Raw genomic sequence first — 24,508 nt, 5'->3', positions numbered from 1 at the left:
ACAGGATTAAGGTGGATTTAATAGCCTGTGCTACAGGCTAACCATTCAAATTCTAGGAATACTGTTCCAGAGTGGTGTCAAGTCACAATAGAAGGAGTTGGGGTTAACTTCTAACTCCGTGACAATTTACTCTGCTCTTTTTCTTTGATGTGAGCTATTCTTGGGGAGAGGTGTGGCAGGGGGTTGTTTCCCAATTTTATAGCCATCTTCGTCTTCTTCCCTTTGTTCATTTTTCCCCTGTCTTCTGTCTTGTCTTCTCTTGCAGCAGTGTGATGGTTTGTACAGTGGCTAAGTGTTTAGAATGTAATAATACAACAGTGAGAGGTTTACTGCCTCTAGGCGCTACCCCTTCCACTCTTGAGGACCTCCAGCAAGGCATGATTTTATAGACAATGAAAGGCTCTCTCTCCCCTGTGAAGCTGCCTGCCTGCAGGAAGCTTTTCACTGTCTTTTTCCACTACTTGCTCTGCAATTTAGTTCTGTGCACTGCTATTTCCCCCTTCCCCTCCCTCTTTCCTTCCCAGACACACATGCACATACCCCCATGTATGCATTCAGCACCAACACCAGCTGTAGGTAGACGCAGCAAAATGGCATTATCTTGATGTATATGTTAAAAACCTCAAAAATACCCCAAACGTTTTCATTTGCCATCCTCAGCGTAAGTGGAAATATTGATCTGCCCCCTGTTTGCTTTCCAGATTCTGACACTGTCATTTCATTTTCCCTAAAAAGAATACAAGTTCATATCTGTGCTGCACAGAGTGGCCATTACACCCTGGCACTGGTGCCAAGAACTCTGCTGACTTAGCTAGAGAAAGATGCTGAAAGCCCCTGACTTGGAGAGAAAATTCAATTCAATTTACTTCATACAGTGTCTCTCATGAAGTATTTCAAAATGCCTTATATCAGGAGATAACATAATGAGAAAATGCTTTAGAGAACTGGGATTCAGATAGCAAGACAAAATGATACACAACAATGAACTGGAGTAAAAGAAAAGACGACTGTCATTTAAAAGCAGTAATCATCTGGATAAGTAGTCTTGTAAACTAATTACAGTGAGAAGAGAAGCAAAGAATGCAAGACTGGGAGGAACAAGAAGCAGCTTAGTTTCAAACAGAGGCTAAGGCAGAGTTTCCTTTGAGGCGGGGGAGAAGGAGCGGTGCACGGTATTGTAGAACAACTACGAGAGAGCCACTTAATACGTACATGTGAAAACGTTTTTTAATGTATGCTCTATATTGCATCACAAATGTATCTCAGTGAAAAGTTAAATTATTCTGTCTGGTAGCTGGGAAGAAATTAATTGCATTGGCCTGGTTCAGTGGAAGAGCAATTGAAATGCCCCCTTGTAGTTGGAAGAATCAATGCCGGTGCGTGCTGAGTTTTTTTGTTGTTTTGCTGCTTTTAAGTTTTGCGCTGAGCTCAAGGGCCTCTGTTTGCCTCTGTACTCTGAGAATAGGTTTGCAAGTGAGGGTGTCGCAAATCTGGTGCTCATTAAAGACAATTAAGAGGTAAAATTAACCAAAACATATTAGACGACTAATGGAAAAAGAAGCCACCCACAGAGAAGGACACAGGCCAGGAAATGATCTCATTTTGCATGGTCAGAGGAAACCATAGTCCTCCTGCACCAGGGATCAGGGATCACGGAGTTAAGGTTCAGAAAGCAGAATATTATCTTTGTGGGGCTGTGCAGTTTTGGCTTCACCTCCATCTCTGCTATTTTCTCTCTGCTTTCTGTTGTGAGATACAGCAAATGCTGAGAGCTTGTTTTCTACTGAGCTAAGGCAATTGCCATGTTTTTAAACTGTTATGGGAACAGCCTGTTTCCCTTTTAAAGTTCCCATCTGTGTTTGTATTTCCCTCAGTCTATTGCCTTTATAGAGAATTTTCCTCTCTCTAAATCTAAACCATTAGTTTCACCTCCTTGAACAAGAGGTAGGACATTAGTGAGGAGAACTAAATCCTGAGATAATCAGCCTTGCTTAATTCCAGCATGGAGCACTGCTGTCATCAGTGCTTCTGGTGCTTATTGCATAGGAAGAAGGGACAATGACTGTAAATATGTACATCTGTGTATATATATATGTGTGTGTGTGTGTATAGAGATAGAAGGGGAACATTTAATTGCCTAGCAATCTTGACTGACCAAGTATTGTTCAGCCCTCATACAACTGATTTTCTAAGTGAAATTTTTCAAAACTACTCACCAGCACAGCCAAGATCATCAGTAACTCTGCAGTGTGCGTCTGTGTTTCTTATGGGGAAGATGAAGGATGGTTTGATTACTGTCTCTTTTTTTCTTTTAGACAAGGATGTTTTTCTCACCCAAGGGAAATGCATTCTAGCAGCATGAACATAACTATTAATCAACACTTAAGCAATAATCAGTGAATGAAAAATGATGACCAGAAACTGAAAATGTACTTGCATAACTATTTTGGCGCTTTTCCTTTGAGATCATGCCCTTGCATTTTAACATGAACAATTCTTATAAAATTAGTGCTGATATATTCCAAAACGCAGTGATTTAAAAAGCCAGCACTTATTTTTCAAGTTAGAAAAAAAAAATACCAGCAGTGAATGATACATTAAGATCTGCATAAGTAACGTTACAAAGCTACTCAATAATGTCTGAGATAGATCCTCAATTGATGTGAACCAGTAATACCTTATGGGGTTACTTCAGAGATGTACATGCCAAATTCATCCTCACTAGAATGCTGTGTTCAAGTGTGTAAAGACATGTAGAGGATACAGAGATGTTGACGTTTTCCCTGTGTATTTTCACGCAAAAAGGAGAGAGAGCCATTGAGAGATGCAGGTGTATGTCAGCTTTGGGAATTCCTCCAAGAAGAATCAAATGCTATTGAAATTGAAACAAACCACTCTCATCAGTATTTAACATGCTTTCCTGAATCAGGGCCAAGGTATGTGGTAGCACCCAGCAGAAACCAAGGCTGTGAGACCCTACTAGGACTGCAGCAATACCTTCCTTCAGCTCTTGAAGATGCTTTTTGACAGTTAGCCACAGTTCTAATAGCTTCAAGTGTTTTATGGGGTAATCTTAATACCAAACCATTCTACCAAATGCTTAGAAGTGCGTGTGCATGTGCATGTGCTCAAGGGAAAGAAGGCTCAACATTTCCTAGGACTGAGCCCAGAAAACAGAACTTCAAAAGTCTGTGAGATCATGACTTGGGCAGTGAAGTGGCACCCACAGCAATTTGTTGGTTCACCTTCCAAAATACCCTGTATTTTCTCTTGACAAAATAATAAAAAATTTAAATTAGTTGCCAGACTACCCAAAACAAACTTTCAAAGCATCAGACCATGATTTGGGGAGCTCTTACAACTATACTCCCAAGACATCTGTAAAATGGAAGGGGAGCAGAACTACAAGGTTTCTCAGGACCTGCAGCGCTAGGAATGCATTGCTTCCTTCCCTAGTTTTGAAAACTATTCTATGTGGAAATTAAGTATGTAACAGGGAAGCTGAAAGTGTTCTCTGTCCAGTGGAGGTGATTTTGAGGGTTCCTATGGAACATTTCTTGGTTTGCCATTGCAGCCACCTAATGAAGAAAAGCACCACTAAGAGTATCGAAAAGAAGCATTAAAGGTGCTGTCTTATATCTAAACAATAGTAAAGCAGTACTGATGGGCTCATATAACATTAGACTCTTCTTTGAGGACTGCTTCTGTCATTAAAATCAATGCAACTTAATTAAAGCAAATTATAGATAGATACATCTATAAATAAGATATTAAAGTGTGCTGCTGAATATGATAATTGCTGCATATTTAGCAATCAGCGTGTGTGTTCTGCTTTTGCCAGGAGGGATTTCTTTCAGTAGAATCAATGGAGCTTTATTAAAAACCATCCAAATTAGAGGGAGAAATGATGAGTGCTATAATAACGCAAAATCACTGTTTCAACTTTCATTGCAAAACCAGGAAAGCAAAATACATCCCTCTTTGTGTATGTAAGGAAAACATCAGGAAAATTCTTTTGAATTGTGAACACTGCTAGAATTTTTAATTTTTACCTTTTGATGCAAAACATAAAAAAGCTGGATGGAGGAAAACATGTTTTCTCTGGAAATGCTGGAGGTCTTGAAGGGTGGGATAATTAGGATATCATAGCAGCAAGCAATTAAGAAGACCCTTTCTATCAACTTCATCCATTTCACATGGAACATGCAGTTCACTGCCTTACATAACCCACCTCTGTTTTAATAGCTAAAGAAAGTCTTAGTGAGTCAAATCATCCTCTTAAATTCCACTGGCAATCACTAGATCCAGGCAGACTGTTAAAATGCAAGAAATAAAATGGATGTATTTTGATACTACACCTGTGTGTGAAACATTGAGACCAGGGTGGGGAACAAACCCACTTTTACCTCTCAGTTTTTTTCTTCAGTTTTCACTTAATTGAAAACAAAAACCAACTGTGTCTCAGCAGAGGGGAGACCTGAAGGTTAAAGGGCAAATTCCATTATACCATGGCTCTTTTTGGCATGCTGAATCTCAACCCATGTGATTAGAAACGCTCACTGACAAAAGAAGAGCTTTGAGAACAGAGGTCAAACCAGCATCTGAATCAAGTCCTTTAACAGATGATCACAAGACTATTGAAAAATGTGCTAAGCAATGCAGCAGTACTATGTGCCATGTTTATACACAGGTTTGCAGGCAAAAGGCACTACTGGGTGGGATTTTCAAAGCACTTGGGTGATGGCAGAGCACATACCTCACTCTGCAGGCTTCCTGGGCTGGATCATGTCTTTCAGTGCTTGTCAGTCATATAAAACAGAGCAGTAGTGTCATGCCATTTTTTATGGAGAGAAAACCAGAATGCACCAACTCCAGTGATGTTTCTGAACATACACAGTGAATCAGTAAAAAAAAAAAAACTTAGGAAGTCTCAGCTTCCTTATCTTCATAAGCTCTTCCTGATCTCCTGTAATTTTAGGTAAGTCAGGCATGACTTAAGTGGAGTCAGCAGTACTTTTCCTTGGGTTCACAAAAGTATGGCTAAAATCAGCTCAAGCTGTATGAAGTTATAGTATTGCTACTTATGTAGTAGGCAACACAGACTGTTTCATTGTCTTTCAGATCTTAATGATGATTGAAATGTTTGGAGGAGGCTTACTGTTCGGAACTGGGAAAAGTAAGGGGTTAAAAAGAAAAAAAAATGAAAAGGGCAAAGGAGATGTTTAGCGTAAAAATGGAAAATGAACAAACCTTAACACCCCCTATGTATTCCTTTTTAAGACCGAAATTCCTGATGCAGAGCTACAGTTTTCCTATAGCTAGTTAAGAAGCTTTAAACAAACTTTTTAACAAACCGATCTCTGCAAAGATGGTCAAAGTTTTCCAACAGAGCCCTGAGTAATACCTGCTGCATATGACAGAGGGATCAGTAACTGCAGCCTTCCGAGACAACCACCCTGAAAATGCCTCTGCTTTATTCTTTTCTTCCTTGTGAGCAATACACATGGTCTTGGGTCTTCAGCCTGCTGACCTAATTTGGGATGGACGTAGAGCAGGGAGATTGGGTAGCTCAGGTGGGAATGTGTGAGAGGAAGTAGAGCCCCAGGTGAAACCAGAGTCGTGCTGAATGCCATCTCCACTGCCAGGGGCAAGGAGCTGCTGCTGGTATTCCTTTGCGGAGCGCTAGCTCCCATCTCGAGCTGTGGGTGGGTGCACAAAGAGTTGATTCTGGCTTTGTAAAGCTTCATGAATTTTAAACGAGGTCACTGTAGTTGTTCATGCCACAGTGGCTGTCCAGCCCCAGATGCCTCGCTCCATGTGGAAGAGGTAAGGGAGACTATTCTCTTAGCTGCTCTCTTAGCCTAGAATAAATTCTCCAGGAGGAAGCCAGTGGAAGGCAGGTGAGGAGAAGCAAGATGCAGCATCTCCTGGGAAAAAAAAAAGATGCAACCTCATGCACTTTTATGTGCATGTTTCAAGGTACTCTCAATCTTTAGGGTATGAAGTAAATCTTTTTCTGCTTGTAAAGAATTGTTCATCTACAACCCCTGCATCTTTCTGTAGGCAAGTCCTAGGCTTATTTCAAGATACCTGCCTGCAGGTATATTCTACTCACACCATACAATTTATGTGCAAATACTTGAATTACCAAACACATTTGTTCTCTGGTTTGATCTAAATGTGCATGTTCACTTTTTTTTCTTTTTCCCTGTGAAATTTTCCTTGGGAGAATTAGCAGGTTTGAGATACTTGCTGTTAGCTTATCATTTCCTTGTATTAGAAGACTCCTCTGAAGTACCTTGCAGTTAGTGTATTTGACATAGATTGCACTGACACCTGCACAACTTTTGTCTTGTTTTCTCTTTTTCTTTATAGTTACTTTTTCTTTCTGTCTGTTTGGGATCTGAATGTGAAATTAAGAATCTACAGTTTTCTGTCTTGAAACAGGCGTGGATTCCATTCCTCCTGGAGATGAGGGGAGCCCTCAGCCTGCTCTCCTTCTCTTCCTTCATATTAGTCCCGTGATGATGCCTGAGGATTCAGAAGGCAGCGCACAGTGCCTGCACTGCTCTCCTATCTGCATTCCCCCAGCTGCTGGGGACTGGCAGGGTTGTAATTGAAGACGCAGAGGTGTCACACTTTTTTTTTCTGAAGTGATGTATTTCTATGACAGAAATCTTGTTTACCAATGGAAAGTATTGGAGAGAGAGAGAGAGATTTTAATAATATTTAAAAAAAAAAAAAAAGCTAACTAGATGGAAAAAAGCCTTTCTGCCCCACAGAAAAGCTTGACTGAAAAGGCATTACAATATATGGGTGTAATATCTTGTCCGTTTGTCTTGTATCTTGTCTCCACGTGTGGCCACTGTGATGTGCTTCAGAGGAGGCAGCAGCACAGTTGCCCAGCGGGCAGTCAGAAGAGCAGCCTGCTGATGCCAAAGTTTCTACCAGCTTGCTTTCAGAGAAGGGAAGACTTCTCTTTGAGGCTGTAGCTGACTTGAACCTGTCAGAGCCTTTACAAACGTCTGTTAACCTGGTGCTCCTTCTTTGGATTAATATAAGTGTCCCAGTTATTCAAGGGCTTGGCTGTGATACTTTGCAACAGTAAGTTTGATGAATTGTTTGTTGTTGTTTTTTAGTAAAGATGGCATTTCCTTTCCTCAATTTAGGCATGCTGTTCTTTTAATTGCACTGATGGGATGATGGCTGTTTCTGTGTTTATCTCTCCCCCGTTATTTTTGCATATTCATGTTTTGCTTGCTAGTTATTTGAGGCCGCTCTACGCTAAGATGATTTCTTCTTAATGATGGCTCTTTTTTTAAGTTGATGTAGTTAATTTAAACCCTGAAAAAATACAGATGCATGTTTCCAATCATTCTTAGTGTTGTGCATTACCGTACATCTGTGAAACGCGCCTTTAATCTGCCGTTGTGCCCTCTCTGTGCTGACTGGAGAGTTGATCTCAAGCTCTCCAGGCCGCCTCTGGCAGGGACTCAGCCAAACATCGCATCTTCTGTCAGCTCCTACGCCTCGCCGTGCACTGCGTGGTCAACATCCCTTTGCCTTGGGTGGAACTGGCAGTTTTTAATCCTTTTTGTTAGGGTTCTTGTTTACTTGCCTAAATATCTGACAATTATTAAATATGCTGTTAAAATCTACATACCTGTCCTGGGGCCAGCTGTGTGCCCCCTGTTTGGGGGAAGGAGGGCAAGTTGGAATATTCTGCTAATTAGTATCTGTCATGCCGATTCTTAGCTCGGTTTGTTGTGAAGACAGCAAGGAGCCATTGCTTTGACTCGTTCTGAAGCACAAATTGTGTCCATAATTGTTCCGTTTTCACAACTTCCCTCTTCGTCGGGGTAGTATTTTATTTCAGGCACCATTTTGCTTTGGCTGAGGGATGCTACGTTTTTACTGCTGTGTGGACAGATGGGGAAAGGAAAGGAGAAGAAATGGCTGAGTCTTTAATTAGCAATAGAGAGCCAGAGCTTGCTTTTCCAGTGCGTTGGGGGGTTTATACAGGATGGGGAGACTGAGCAGCTCGATGAAACCAAATTAGCAAAATGGTATCCGCCGCCAGGGAGTTTCTATGGCAACTGGCTCTCGAGTCGTATATACAAACAGAACTGGCAGGGGGGACCTTCTTCTATTTGGTCTGTAGGAAACCATCAGAAAAGGGGTATTTTCAGGCTGTAAAAAGGCCTTGTGATATAAATATTTCTTACTTTCTGGTGACTGGTATAAGTTTTGGGATCACTACTGAGCATTGGCATAATTCTAAATCTGTTCCTGTTACTGCACATTGACTGGCTCCTGCTACTCATGGTAGGCGTGAAAGTAATCACTGTGAAGCTTGCATGGCATCCCGAGTGCACAGTCAGTTACCTGGCACATCATTTAGCTCATAAACATCTTGCCTCTGAACATAATTAATAGCCTATCTACTGCCGTGCAGGTAGACTGTATGCTACATGGCTTTTATGCTGAGCAAACTAAATTACACGTTCAGTTTTTTTTTCTTTCTTCATTCTTCTTCATAAATAGCAGAAATTGGGAGGTTCCTCCCTCACCACTGTACCTGATGAACTAAGGGAAATTACCAACCTGATCAAATTAGCAGTGTGAGAACAGCCAAAGCAGCTCTGACTCCCAGCCTGAGTGCATCTATCTGTGCAAATTCTCTCTACGTGTCACTTTTACTGGTAGAAAAAATGAATGAATGATCAATTTAGACTGCTGCCCTCCTTTTGAAATGTAGGGCAATTACTGTTACTTTTCACTTGTCCGAAGTCAGGCACTGCTAACGTAGGGGTCATTTCCAATCAGAGGTGGTTATTTCTTGTGGCCATCAGTTCCACGAGGATTCCTTTCTGTTTTGCCTCAGATAAAGGGGAATTAGCAAGAGGCCTATGATAAATAATTTTTTCACTTAGGAGTGTCTTGGATGCTCAGTGAGTGGTAAGGTACATAATGGTATTTGTCTAGCATAATTCCTGTGCTTTGCTAGGAATTATGCCTCTATTTGCATTGCACTTGTCTTATGTAATGGGTCCATAGTAAAGCGATTGTACATGAAAATGCTGTGTAGAAGTAGATAAGACCTACTACACCTGAGTGCACAACCTGTCCCATTGTAGAAGCTTTTAAATCTCCTCAGTAAAAATGACGTATTATACAAAAATTACAAGGCTAACAGAAATGTACTCTAACCTGTGGAACATGCAAAATGTTAATTTTTGTTTGTTTCTCTATAATCAGGCATTTGCAGAAAGCTTCATGTGATTTATTCTTTTCTTTTTAATGAATTGTTAAAAATGTTTGAAAAGGCATTATATCTTCCTTTCTGCCATTAATCTGTAAAAGAGGAAGGGGATTTTAAATGGCCTCTTAGTATATTGCTTTATAAAACTGCTGATTCTAGCAGCACCGGAATAGGAATACATACTAATGTAGGAAACACTGAATGCAGTCAGAGCCTCCTGCATTTGTGGAGGAAAAGACTAATAGCTCCATTTTAACAAGGCTCTTAACACTTTGGGCCATCAGCAGGCATTGAGTGAGTGAAACTGGGAGAGCTCCTGTGTGCTAAAAGCATTGAAGTTCACCATTTTGTACCCCAGTTGGAGCCTTCCTGATAGAATAGTGCTCTCCAGCCAACTCCAGTTGCCATCTTGAAAACAAACCAAGTAGTGAGCTGGCATTTTGACTGAGTACACTAATGCTTCACTTTTGAAATGGCACCAGAGCGTGACAAATGCACTTAACTCCCAGTTGGATACTTAGCTTTGCAGTGGTGTTAGGAGAAGTTTCTGGATTTGTGTTAAAGATGAAAGCAATGCCTGTTTATATCACATTTTATACTTGAGCAAAACACACAAGCAAAGGAAAAACAGCAAACTTGGTACTAAAATGCTAGCTTTGATTCAAGGAGTTATGCTGCAGGAATCAGAAGTATGCTTACTTAATTAGATTAGCTCCTCTGGTTACTGAATTCTAGGAGGAAGGCCAGCCAGGAAAGGCAAGACAGTATCCCAGCTAGCATGCAGACAAGGAGAAGTCTCTGAAGATTGTACCTGTTCTAAACAGCTCCTTGATACAAAAGCCTTTCTTGTTAGCAGTGATAAGATTATGTACAGGATTAGGAGCTTCTTTGAGCTCCTGCCTTTCTTTTGTTGATTTTGGCATGTTGCAGCATCATGTGTTCTCTGCTTATCGTTTTGAGATGCATTGTTAGTAGCTGGGGTGCATAATTGATCTTCATCTCTAATTACTCTTCTCTCCACAGGTTCCTGGAAAAGGTCCAGACGGGAGCTCATACAATATCCACTTTGAAGGGATGGAAAGGCAGTATGCATCTTTACCCAGGTACGGTGCCGAGCCTCGTACACTCACATCCTCCTTCCAATGAGTAGGGAAATCAGCCTGGCTCCAGCAGGAGACGTTATTTTGCAATTTTGTCTTGTCATCTTTTGCTGCTGATTTAATGCTATCTTTATAACTGTCGTAATAATTTGGACTTTTGGTTTTATAGAAAAAAGTCTCTCTCACTGAACACATTAGCAAGAGCCATGATCCACAGGTAGAGAACATGGACATTGGGGAAGCTGTCTCTGTGAGAGTTACAACAAGTCATACCAAGGCCTAGCTAACCAAGTTTATAGTGACATAATCCTAGCACGCAATAACAGAGTACTGCTGTGGAAAGTCTCCAGTACAGCAGCTACAGCTCCTTAAGTCCTGTGTTGCTGCAAAGACCATCTAAGTAGCAGTCCCATTCCAGCAGAGCATCTCTGTGTTTTAACTGAACGCTGTGGAAATAAGAGCAAATTCTCTAAAGGCTTTTTTATTTATTTATTTTTAGGCCTTATCAAGTCAATAAAGAGTAATTCTAGTCTGAAAACCAGTGGGGCATAACAAAAAGGAAGCATTTCATAGATTTCAGTCCCATTTCTATGGGAGTTCTAATAGCATGGTGTAAGTTTTAGCAACCTAGAAAGAAGAGTGAGAGAACGCTAGAAGAGAGAGTGGAAAGAAAGGAAAAATAGAAAATATTCCCCCCTGTGGAATGAGAGGGCCAGGAAAGACCTTAAAGAGGTTGCTCAGTCCACTTCTTGGACCTCCAAGCAAGGTAATTTGTAAAAACAAAGCAAAACGAGCTATTTATAAGCAAGAAGAGATTCTTAGTTGTAATGTAGTGCTGGCATTTAGGAAATCAGTGAATAGTTTCTTTTTGCTTCTTTTTTCCACTGACCTATGTACATTCGTAGGTATTACTGCAAAGATTGGTAAATATGTAATGCTGTGTTCGATTCCACATGAAAATATAAAGAATATCTTACTTTGGAAACCAATACAAATTGTTGGATGTTTTTAATGCTTCTAAACCAAAGAATGTGTCTGTAGTCTAGTTACTGTCTTCAAATGATATTCGTTACCCTTTGTTTTGGAACTTTCTTCTGTGCAGTAACTTGCTTTTCTAACTGAACCCAGCTTTCCAGCAGGGTTTCCTGTATGTATTTCCTGACTGGCTGTGGATATTCTTACCATACTGGTTAAATAGACATCATCTTTCAGAGTCCTTCAACACCCGTGTTTCCTGTCATGTTTTAGCAGTGATTTTTGAAGGTTCTACGTAGTTTAATTATACACAATTTTTAAATCTATTTTAGAATTCAATTTTGTTGAATATTTCCTTGTGAATTACAAGAATAAATTAGCAAGTGGTGCCCAGTGTAACTCTCTACAGCAATTTTCACATTCCTGTACCACATCTCCTTTTATTCATCTTCCATTCAAGCTAATCAGCCTTATTTTTCCAATCTTTTTAAAATGGAAATTTCCCAGTGAAGTAACCTCCATCACCCTGAGTTATTTTTGTATCACTAGTATGCCTTTTGAGCGAGGATGACCAGAACTGAGCACAATACTGCAGATGCAGACACGCCTTTGCATTATGCAGCAGCAAAGTATTCCATATATTCCTTTTGTCCTGTTCCTTTTTAAACCTGTTGGACCCTCAGCATATTCCCTGGGTGTATTGCTTGCTGGGGCACCCTGCATTTTTCAAAGTATGTCTGTGTTAATCACAGTGAATCTCACTGTGTTCTTCCCAAAACTTCCATTTAACTTGCTGGAAACATGACTCTCCCAGCTCTTCTGACAGGTTTGAGCATTTAGCTGGCTAGGACTCACCATTTAGGAAGTGATCCAAACATGCAAGAAGCTTTTGGAGATCGGTGTGAAAAGAATGTCATTTTTCTCAGAGCCTAAGAAGATAATGCTGCAGTGAGATGGTGTGTACTTCAGGTGGATTGTGTGCAACGCCTGACCTGAAGGCTCACCCCGTCACACGTAGGCCATGTCGCTGCCCTGTCCCTAGAGCATTTCCACCCAGGCAGGAGCAGAGCTTTGGGATAGCACAGCCCTGGATGTGCCTGCAGTCGAGCAATTAGCGGCTGTGTTTTATACTCACATTTTGTAAGTTTTGCAGTTTCACGTTACTGCAGTAATTAAGCCCTGGCAGTCACAAATGACTAGATCACTACAGTGAAGTCTACATCCAGAAGAAGGGGATGCAGTCTCATTGCCAGCCACTAATGGAAATGAGTGATGTCTTTTGTTCTCATGGCTGACTGCCCAGGCGTATAGAGGAATCCAGGTAAAAGCCACCTATTTGCCAACCAATTCTCTGTGGAGGATCTTGAACACTATGGTAACAGGCAGAGGAGAGAGAGAGAGCAATAGGTGGTTCTGCAGAGGTAGTATTTCCTCAAAGACCACCTTTCTTCTCCCCAGCTTTCTCATAGTCATGGTTTTCTGTCCTTCTTCTCTTGTCCTGTCCTCACCTTGGTCAAACCACTGAGCTGTATTTGGTATGGAGGTAGCATATAAGTGTCTTACGAATTTAGCCACTTAAGTCCAGTTTAATAAGAGAGAGCTAAGGAGGATCAGCTGAGAGTTGTAGCTGCTGGGAAGCAGTTTCTCTTTGCAATATAGCGTTGAGTCTAGGAGGCTCTGACCTTTGCCTGCCACTCTGGCATGGCACAACGCAAGGGAGTAGAGGAAAGTGCTAAGGCTGCAGCTGGTTTTCCTTGAGGAGGAGGAGGAGGGAACCTGTGCCATGTCAAGAGCAAGTGGGACCTGCACAGGGAAACACTTCTGCTTACCTGAAGCCAGCAGGAGCCATGCCAGCATGTGTGTGGACATGGACAAATCAAGGAAGAGAGCTTTGATTTTCCTCCCGGCTGGGCAAGAAGGAGAAAGGCTCACCTGCCAAATAGCTTTATGAACGTGTGGTACCCAAAGGCACCACCCTGTTCAGTGCAAAGGCACACATCCTGCACGAAGGGGAAGACTGTCAGCAGCATCTGTGCTTGTCTGCTGCTGGGTTTGTAAAATCTCAGCATTTAAACAGCGTTGCTGCTTTGCCCTTTTGTTTTGTATTTTTCTGGCTTTCTCTGAAGCTGCTAATTTAAGCCTAGATATCATGGGTCAAATTCAGGTGCTGTGAGTCTGTATTAACTGCATTTGTGGAATTCAGCTGTGTCGAGTGTGTTTGCCTTTTCTGGATGCTTGCAGCAAATCCAGTGTCCCAGTCTCACTGAGCTCAGTGACACCCTTTTTGCCTTTGAGTGTAAGATGTGTTCCTCTGTAAGGTTATGTTTTTAATTAAAAGCTGAAAACAGGAGGCGGCAGTCTTTGGGGGAAGGCTTTGTATGTGATGGGTTTAATGAGTGGCCAGATGAGTTACCTAGTTAAGTTTCTAGCTAAAATAATGCCAGTCTGTAGACTTTGTTTGGAAATGTCTACAGAGGCAAACATTTGAATTGGATGATAAGTGACTGTGGCAGGAGAGTGGCAGGTCTTCATCTCAGGCTGCATTGTGCTGTTCTGTCTGCAGAAAAGAAGCAAAACGGGAAAGACAGAAAGGAAGGCTTTGCAAGAGAGATACAGTTCTGTGCACTCGGAGCTTATGTGTTGCCCTGCAGCTAAGGCTAAGTAGTGCTGAATAGTTTTATTAAGCAATGTTAAATCTTCCCGCTTAGGGGGAGAATGGCTTGAATCTTATACCTCTTAGCCTCCTTTTTTGGCAAGAGGAGTGTGGGAGCTAGAAAAACATTAGTATTTTTGAACTCTTTTTAACAACTGTTTTCTTGGTGTAATCCAGAATATTTTCCTGATGGAACAGATAGAAAGCAGAAGCTGCTCTGTTTGTTGATAGCTGTTTTTTTTCATAGCTTGCTTTTACATATTATATATAGCTTTCATGTTATATATAGCTATATTCATAGCTTGCTTTTGTGGAAGTCTGTCTTAATCTAAATCACAGACTTGCCAATAGCAACCTTGCTCAGAGGACTCTCATGCCCTCAGACATAGTCTTTGCTGCATTAATGGAAAAGCTGGCTGTGACCAGAAGCAGAGACACTGAGATAGGATACTGATGGCATGATGAGTGCAGATCAGAAAGCTCAGCCATCTTCCTGGTAAGAAGTGCTAATTGCGAAAGAAAGCTAACATTCCAGACTTTCTCTGGAATCCTCAAGTTACTGAAAAATATGTGTTTTGTCAAGAAAACGGGTGCAACTGCACTAAGAACATCACAAAATAATTACCAGGATGGAAAAATGAGTTCAGGCTGCATAGGTGAGTTCAGCTGCATTTCTGTGGCTGGCAGGAGACCACTGAGCAAACTAGCAATTGGCTCATGGGAATATCTGTCTTGAATGTAGCATGCACCTTAAAACTGGGGAACTTGCAAGTCTGTTAAGGAAATGGCATTGCAATACAGTGGCAGCACGTAGTCTCGTCATACTGGAAGTTTCTCTTCACATTTACCATGCAGATTGCACTTTTTAAGGCAGTAGCTAAAATAAGCCACCCACCATTGTTAAGTTTGAAGCCAGAAAGGACACCTTTGATCACTTTGTCTGAGCCTTCCCAGATCCTCTACGTTTCTACATCAGGCTAAATTTCAATTTTGATCTACAACGTTACTTTAATAAATGTACTTACAAAAACATTGAACCTAGAATTAAAATGTCACAGAGTGGAGAATTCATTACACTCTTCAGAGGATAATTATTTTACTATTTAAAAATATTCTGCCTTTTTTTAAGTCTGAAATTGTCCAATTTCATTTTCCGAGAAAATTATAAGTTTCAGCTAGATTTTAAGAGCCAAGTGGTCTGTAAAATCTCTCCCCTTTAGTAGTCCTATGCAGTGATCATTTATTTTATCTTTTAACCTTCCTTTCAATAAATTAAATAGATTGAGCACTTAAGTCTTTCACTATAGACCATGAAAACAACATTGACTCAGGGGGCAGGAATCCCCATGCAGTCAAATTATGAGATAACCTCTAGAGTCGAGTTGAAAACATTTCCAACTGTTTGGATCAAAAGAATTGTTTCTGTAACACCTGCGTCATGAAGAGATAAGGATCCTCAAAGAGAAGGAATGGATTACATAGTGAGTTCCATTAGCTCTTTCTTGCAGTTGGGTGTTCTTGCCTTTACTAACCAAGTTAATTTCAAAATGCACAATTTCTGCAATTTAATTGAATCCCCAAAAACGTCATCATAAAGTGACTTGACACAAATCACCAGGAAAAGTTAATTATCTGTTAAATAAGTCATCATTTGCCATTGTCTAGCAGAATCTGAAAATAATATACTGACAATACTTAAATATGTATACAGTGTATTTGCCTGGTTAACAAAATGAAATCATAATTTTAGTGCAGACTATAATTAGCTTCAAATCAACTTGTCAGAGCATTCTCAACCTATGGGAATCAACATACCAAGGAACACAGATGAAAAAGCAAGGCTTCAAATCAATAATGTAAATCAAAATTCCTTGTTTCTTGGTTTAAATTGCAATTAAATTTTCTGCTTTCAATCATTTTCATTTAACTTAGCCCATTTTGCCAAAACTCTTTCCCTCTTCTCATTTTGAGTACTTGATTTACTTTCATCCTTGACATCCAGAAGTATGTTGCACAATATTCACCCAGCAGCGCAGTTGTGGTTGCAGCCACCAGCTGACCTATGTGGTGGTGTGGTTGTTTTGTGTTTTTTTTTGTTGACCCATCTGCACTGACAAGGGCCGTGCAGTGGCACAGAGGTCCTCAGTAACAGTAACAACATTGCTCTGTCCTGCCAAGTTATCTTCCAGGCGCCTTCCTTGTGCTCAGCAACCTCTTAATACCTGTCTACCTCTCAGTTTCCATTGTTCCACTCCTCAGTTGACTTCATTACATGGCTCTACTCAATTCTCTTTTAATAGTTTTTAGCCCAAAATCATGCATTGTGGCAGGCAGAGAGTGGCAATGCTGAGGCAGGCTGCAGGAATTGCAGGCAATGCCAGTGCTGCCTTGCAGCACTGTTAAAACTGTAGGATCAATCTCCTGGTTCAAAAGAGCATCTGCAGATGTATCTTCATAAACGCAGTTTATTTTTGTTTGTTTGTTTTCTTAAACTGCAATGGCAGCTAAATAACTTATCATCCCAGTCCAGCATCACCAATGTCATGTTCTGTCAGTGAGAGCACATAACTGGATGCACATTAAGCAGATACAGTGCAAACCTTTTAACTTTTTCTGTATAATATAACACAGTATTTTTTAGTAATGCTCTAATTTGCCCTCCAAGGTGGTGGAAAACAAGTGAATATTTTGTAGTTTTGGGTTACAGCTGAAAAAAGTATGTATCTTCCCATTTCTCATGTTGATTAAAGTCAGGAGAAAGGTTTGAGAACCAGTTGTGAGTGGTATTTTTACTTCAGTTTTCAATGTTGTTGTGGTTTAGCCCGGCTGGCAGCCAAACACCACACAGCCGTTCGCTCACCCTCCCCCCTCCCTCTCCGGGATGGGGGAGAGAAACGGGAAAGTGAAGCCTGTGAGTTGAGATAACGACAGTTTATTAAGACAGGAAAAATAATAACAATAATAATAATAATAATAATAGTAATAATGTGTACAAAATAAGTGATGCACAATGCAATTGCTCACCACCCGCTGACCGATGCCCAGCCTATCCCCGAGCAGCCGGCCCCCCACCCTGACTAGCCACCCCTATATATTGTTCAGCATGACGTCAGATGGTATGGAATACCCCTTTAGCCAGTTTGGGTCAGCTGTCCTGGGTCTGTCCCCTCCCAGCTCCTGCTGCACCCCCAGCCTGCTCGCTAGCAGGACAGAGCGAGAAGCTGGAAAGTCCTTGGCTTGGTGTAAGCACTGCTCTACAACAATTAAAACATCAGCATGTTATCAGCGCTCTTCTCATCCTAATCCAAAACATAACACCCTGCCAGCTACTAGGAGGAAAATTAACTCTGTCCTACCTGAAACCAGGACAAATGTGAATTAGTATTTTTTTAAATATTCACCTGACAGAGCTTCAAAACTAAGACAACTTGATAATTTGATGTCTTAGCAAAAATTAAATAGGATTAGAACCAAGTAGGGAGCAAAAATGAACGACCCATCTAATTTCATCATCCTAGTCCTATAAAATATAAATAATGTTCAAACAGTATATTCTACAGTACACTCGATTATTAACTCTCTCTTCTGTTTTAGTCATCTAAAGTAATATCAGTAGCTCAGGAATATTTTTTAAATATGATTTTTATCTTGACAGCTGTACTTTCATTGAAAATGCAGCAAAATCTTATCTGTCTGCATCTTCCAATGGAGTGATCTCATTATAAATGAAATACGTGCATGGTTTTAGTTGGTTTTTAAGTCCTGGCAGATGAATTTAGAATCAGTTTTAATGGAAATACTGGTCCTACTCAAGGACCTCCAAGATACGCTGCAATAAACCAGCGAAGATGAAATACAAGCAAAGAAAAAAAGAGATCATTCTTACATGCTAGAGTACAAACTTGGGAACCAAGCTGATGTGCTTATTAAAAGATTGTCTTAAATCCAATATCAAACAGTTTAAGATTTACTTAACTTTACTTAACTCTGCAAGGTAATAAAGCTGATTGCTGTGGAAACTGCCCAGAGTCCCTGAGATGTCAGGAAAGTCATTGTATTTCAAGGAGGACAGAGTCCAGATCCAAAGTGGGACACCTGAATTGTGGTAAACGCACGCTGCAGGGACCTGCAAGTGCTCTGTTGCATCTTGCTCTTGCATCAGTTTCAGTTGCTCTGCTGCATTGTGCCATGGTCCTAATAACACCTCTGCGTCATATGTGATGTCTGAAGGATGTTTTTGTGCACGGTGTCAAAATATATCTGTCCAAAAACATTTAGAGTTTATAAATAATCTGTGCATACCTTCTACAGGGAAAGTCTCAGACATTAAAAGCCAGTGCAGATAGGGAGGGGTCTACATTATACTGTAGACATGGTTCAAAAAATGCTCGTGTCTGAGGCAACCTAAATTTCTCTAAGACTAGGAGGAAAGGAAACTGTAAATGAGATCACAAATACAGAAATCCGTAGGTGGAATTAAAAAAGGAGGGGATTTGGTTGTTAAACATGCCTCTAGTCTTCTAATAGAAGGAAATATCAGCTGAAATGAACTGGATGCTTCTATCCAAATTGAGTCTTTATGCTGAAAAAGTATACTTGAGAAAGCCAGAAAGGTCAAGGTTCATGACATCAAATCATGGATTGTGGCTGGCGGGCCACCTCTGTAATTTCCATGGGGATAACTAAAGAAAACTGAGCAAAGAAAATGTCTGCAACAACTGGGACATAGCTTGAAAAGAACACTAAAAGCCAGATGTCCCAGAAGAATACTTTGGAAGTGTAGGAGGAGGCAGAAGGGGATGGGTTTTGTCAATTTTTCTAATAAGTCAGTCAACTCCTCATAGCAAAGAGCCAGTTAATGCAATATGGAATAGTTTAGAAGTCAATTAATATTTTGAAATTAAACAGCCAGCTTGCTTTTTTTTTTTTTTTTTTAAGGAGATATTAGCTGGAGTAGATAAAAATACTTTAAATTGTCACATTTACAAAAAACATGGATCTGTTTGGATTTTATTGTACAACCAGGCGTAAGACCTCCCACTAAAAGTAGGAGCACCACATTCAGCTTAAAGATATGGTAGTGAAAGAAAATATTGCCTGTGAACAAAAGGGCTTGAATTAATATTATCAAGTTTAATGAAGTCGTGGAGACATAACTCAGGAACAGAAAAGAAAGCTGTATAAGCTATGCTTCCAATGAGTAAAAGAACAAAACAGCTGTTCAGAACAAAATTTTAATGAAAGAAATAAGTGTCAGTAGAAAATGGTTAGGTTGAGATGAAGGATCTGTGGAAAAAAGATAACTGGATGCAAATTAAAAACAAGGAGATCAAATTAAAAAACAAAAGCATATGTCCCACAGAATGTATCAGCAGAGTGATGTGCTGAGTGAAACCTGGGGAATAAGATGTGTGCTACAAAATGCAAATACATCCCTCTGCATTGTCAGGATGAATATTGAAATGGCTCAGGAGACCAACAGACTGGGAAACTCAGCCAGCTGCTTTATAGGTATGGATATGTGGAATAAAAATGTTGCTGCTTGGGTTGGGTTGTAAGTCAGAACTCATCAAAAAGTTTGGACTCTAGGCTGCAAAAGTTTTGTTTTTGTGAGGAAGTTCATTGTAAATTAAGGTAAGGCAATTCCACTGCAGTTTTTGGCAATGCCTTTCTCTTGATATATAGATCTGGAGGTGTGGCTGAAAGACAATTTACAGCAAATGTGCTTTCAAAACAGCTAACAGAGGAGAAACATAGGAAGCCAACACCATCAGGTGTAAAAATACACAGAGTTTTTGAGGATGTTGGATCAGGATTTTTTGAGCAAGCTTCCTGCAGTGCTCCCACAGTGTTGTGCATAGATGTCCTGTACGTTTTGTCACAGCTCAGCGAGGTTCCTGCTAACAAGTGGCAGCTTTGTGATGGCTCCCATCATTCAGAGGCAGGCTGCAGCTAGTTCTCCATAATCCTGCCTGTGTCTCCTAACAGCAAAAAGCGGGAAAGGTTAAAAAGAACAAGGAAGTTGCACTGTCATGGCAAGATCTGAGTTTCTAATAGCAAGCCATTAAAAGTACATCAGTTATAAGTATTCTTGTGTGCACATCGGTGAAGGAGGAAAAGAGATATTGCCGATAAAGTAGGGAAGTGAGTTGTATGTGGACAGCCTTAAAGGCGTACTGTAAGGTAATGATGGGCTATGGACTCTTAAGGACTCGGATTCAGTTCTGGGCTCTTTTACAAGCACATCGGGAGGGGACACGGTGAGCGCCCAGAGTGCCACCCACTGAGCAACAAGAAGACATGGGGGAAGGAGATCTGAACCACAGAGGAACTCAGGGGCAGTGCTTTAAACAGCCCTGTAGTTGTTTATGAGTGTTATCCGCTGTGAAACCCTGCCTTGTGAGGAGGGAGCTTTTATATAAACCCGTGATTAAAGGAAAGAGCTATCTAATTTGGGATGAAGAGAATCACTGAAGAAGTTAATAGTAAAAACAGTTGCTAGAGCAGCTGTTTCAACACAGCTCATTCAACTGGCAGCCAAACTGCTTCCATCTCATGAGTAGGTGACACATTTAATTTCTCTGCACAGAAGTCTCTTAAATACACATCAAGAGAATATTCTGAATTCCATGTTTTTATCCACTTTCATTATCCATATATTCACCTAAGGTTTTATTTTGCTCTTTAACTCCGGCACTTTAAAAGGTCATGCTTTGGATTTGTTCATCCAGGTAGAGTAACACCTTATTCTGCAAGAAATGTGGTACAAGCTAGTATGAGCCTGATCCAGAACCAGTGCAATCCATGGTTATGTATCGATAGATTTCAGAAATCAGTAGGTTTAGACTGAAATGCAGTCGCTGTTAGAGCATATTCCATCATTTCTTCGTTGTCCAGGTCTGTTTGATAGCAATTTGATAAACAGTGGTGTTATTTCTTATACCTAAATGACATCTTTGCTTTTTGCACATGAACTCTGCAGACCAGTGTTAGCAGTCAAAATCTCTCCATATTTTGGAGGTTCTAGGAAAAGGAGTATATCTTTGCATGCTATCTTCTTTTCCACCCTGTTCCATCTTACCACAGATATACGTGAAGCAGGACTTAAAAATGAATGCAATTCAAGGTCACTAGAGACTCACAAACATTCACATCAGTGGCTGTTATGGGCCATTAACTTTGTTAAGAGCCAACATGGAGCTAAAACTCTTGTTGTACCCTGTTAGAGAAAATTAATTCCTGCTTTCTTAGGAATCTTTACGCTCATCTCTGGGCTTGGAAGAGATTGTATTGTTCTAACATTTAATAGTTATGTAAATTAGCTCTAATTTTGTCACTTAGCACCTGTACAAAATTTTCTACTAGAACGATTCTTTAAAATACAGCATAAACAAAGTATAAGATGCTCAGGGATGCTGCTCTTTCAATTATGCTTATTATAGCATAAGCTATTTACCATAGGTAAAGATGCTCTGGCTGTGCCAGAAGAACACCAGCAAAATCTGGTAGGCATGTAGTTGGTGTTAGTACACAGTTAGAGAGGGAGGTGAGGTGAGGAGTCATGTAAACTGGAAGCTGTTCCTCAAGTCACCATCTTCTCTCTGTGCGTAGACTGGTTGATATCTCATGTGCTTGCACCAGCTGAAAAAAAACAAAGCAGAACATGCAAAGTTGTCCACTGTATGACATACATGGGAAGCAGGAGGAGGTGTTAACTTTAACAGAAAGTGAATTATCTGCCATCTTTGTTCCACTCCAGATGTAATTCAGCAAGAAGATTGAATCTGAGTGTTAGATGGTCTGAGACAGCACCTTGGAAATTGGCAGCCAGTTCCAAGCAAGAGAGGAGAGAGAGGGCAGTAAATGTGTGAACAAAGCCCAGCCCAGGTTATCAAGTAAAACCCCAAGCCAACGGGGGTCCTTGGATATTGAGTGGCTGGAGCTTTTCTTCATTTAAAGTAGAAAAATAGCCTTTGTTTTCCAGATGAAAGGAAGTACTTTGAGAGCAGTCGGTTGTAGATCATGACAAAATCTGGCAAGCAAAACCAATCTCAGCAGGATTTCACAGCTGAAAATCCATGCGAATGGCTTTTTGCTTGGTGTTAGTGTACCGTTGTACATACCCATGTGCCACGAGGTTTTGGTCCCTCATTTAGCATTTTTATTATGAATTTTGACTCAATCTGAGATGCTGTGCTTTAAAGAAAGTTAATGTTTCTTTTCTGAGAACAGAGATGTTTTCAGTATAATAAGAATGCATTTTTAGGAGACCATTTTTATGGTCATGGCTTTGGTTATGGTTTTTCCTTTTGTTTTCTTGATAGCAATATGCTCTTGAACTGGAATCAACCACCAGTAAAACAGTAGCTGGGACAAAACTAATAGAAGAACGGACACAGAGTCTTTCTTTCAAAGATCCTCATACAGCAAATATGCACATTCAGTGATTAAAGATCTCCAAAATGAGCTAAAAGTTTTCAGGACACTGGTACTCACTCGCAAAGCCCTGTGTGTCCCATTTCTTATACTGCCTGCCTGACTCAACTTCTGGTCATCCTAATTAGTGTTTTGGAGGTCTCCAAAGGCACTGGGTTTTCTCACTGACTTGGGAATTAGGCTGAATTTAGGCTGCCTGAGCATAGCGGTGCTGATTTTGAGCACCTTTCCATGAGGACCACTGCACTGTGGGGCGTGCTGCTGCCCCTCTGGGCAGAGGAAGCTGGGGGCTGGGAGCTGTGCTGCGGTGCTGCCTGCGCCACGGCGTCTGGCACAGAGCACAGAGCCACACAGCAGAGCGACTTGCAATGAAAGGGAATTTACCAAAAAAAAAAAAAAAAAAAAGGCAAATTCAATTAGTCAGTTGAAATTGAGTTGGGGATTACAACTTGGATTTTTAGGCCCAGATCCATCAAAGCACTTAAGCACCTGCTTTACCTTGAATACATTTTGCTTTTCAATAACAAGCATTTGCCTAGCTATCAGAGGCCTCCAGGAAACCTGGACTTAAATGTGCATTGTAAAACATAGGGGAAGGATGGGGGACAGTCAGTGGTACTTACATAAATTTCACTTTTTCACTCCCTGAGCTTTCTGTGGTTTAAATAATGCCTCCCTAATGTTGCCTCAATGTACTGGTTTTTGTTAAATATACTGTAAATAATACCAAAATATCATTATATTTAACGAATAATCTGACTTTTTCTCTGAAGAAACTTGTTACTGATCTTAACATGGGACTTCTTTAGTATTACTGAGTGGAATAGAACCTTAATGTCATTTTAGTTTGATTTCTTTGTGTGAAGGACTGACAGCTCTCCCTTCTCTCTTGTCACCAAACATCAAAAGAAAGCTCTGTTATTGAGAGATTACTGCACTGGTCCTTGGTCTTGCAGAGATTTCGTCAGAAACATTTTGTTTTTAATGGACAATGGAAAGTGTTCAGCTGTCCATTATTACACTTCTTTGTACACAGTCTAAAAATATAAATGGAAATTATAATTACATCTGTAATGCTGGGTCCCAGCTGAAATCACTTTAATCCCAATGCGGGGGAAAAAAATCAATAAAGAACCCTTAACCCTGGTCTTTTCCTCCTTAGACGTCTTGTTTTCAGTTGTACTCGTTTATACCACAAGTTTTATGAGTTTCTCAAGGAACTTCAGTACACGGAAACCATTTTGCATCCTTAGAATGGTGTTGCTACTTTCTGACATAGAAACTGGAATGTTCTTCTTGGTTGTTGGTTTATATTGTAGCTGTTTCATGTGATGTGAAATTCCTCCCTTTTAAGTTTTGATCATTAAAAAAGAGGGGCCTTTGAAATGTTGCAATTATTTTAAAGAAAATCCCATTTTACTGGAAGTAGAATTTCACTTGTTTATTAAAGAGGAACCCAAGTCAGCGTTAAAGATGAACACTGAGGTTTAGAAAAGACATCATTCTCAACTCACCACAGGGCCTCTCTCCTATATTGTGCTTTTTTTCCTATGGGATTCAAATAGTATGTCTCTCAAGGTTAAATATCAAGTTCAGGTTTTGTGTTTTTCCCTATCACCATCTGTGAGCACACCATCAAGTGTTTTGTGTTTCTGCACCTTTCTGCAAAGCTGGGCTTAATGCCGATAGTGTTTTTGTTTTGAATGTGTTTTGGGGAGGGGAAGAGGGGCTGCTTTTATGCTGTAAGGCCTGCACAAACTATTAATTGTCTACTAATTGCAGCTTCCTCTGAAGCATCGGGCTCTGGTAGCATGCACGCTATTCTACATTGCCCCAGTTGTCACGTTACCAATATTCATAGGTGCAGAATCTGTGTAGTAGAGGTGTGCTGTTCGTCTGGGGGAACGCCTGTTTCTTAGTAGCTGTACATAAACACCTTTCTCTAGGTCATGAGCACTCAAAAAGTGAAAAGTAAATTAATAGTATTGGTCTGTCTTCCCTCTGGATACCTGCAAGGGAGAATCAGAAAGGAAGTTTGAGTGTAGAGTGAGGCATTTCAGCAACTCCCATCTAGTACTCCAG

At 40.5% G+C, this 24,508-nt stretch overlaps 1 protein-coding gene across 1 annotated transcript in view; it reads left to right on the top strand.

The window, feature by feature from the left end:
• The window catches only part of PARD3B (par-3 family cell polarity regulator beta), a 401,848-nt gene that overhangs the window by 360,874 nt on the left and 16,466 nt on the right, over positions 1 to 24,508 (top strand). The window contains exon 22 of the mRNA XM_035571245.2: positions 10,286 to 10,365. Coding sequence (XP_035427138.1) covers positions 10,286 to 10,365 — 80 coding nt within the window. The remainder of the gene's footprint in view (positions 1 to 10,285; positions 10,366 to 24,508) is intronic.

Source organism: Cygnus atratus, chromosome 6, assembly GCF_013377495.2.
Source record: "Cygnus atratus isolate AKBS03 ecotype Queensland, Australia chromosome 6, CAtr_DNAZoo_HiC_assembly, whole genome shotgun sequence".
Lineage (NCBI taxonomy): Eukaryota > Metazoa > Chordata > Aves > Anseriformes > Anatidae > Cygnus > Cygnus atratus.
The sequence above is the reverse complement of the archived record's forward strand: the minus strand, read 5'-3'. Positions and strand labels throughout refer to the sequence as shown.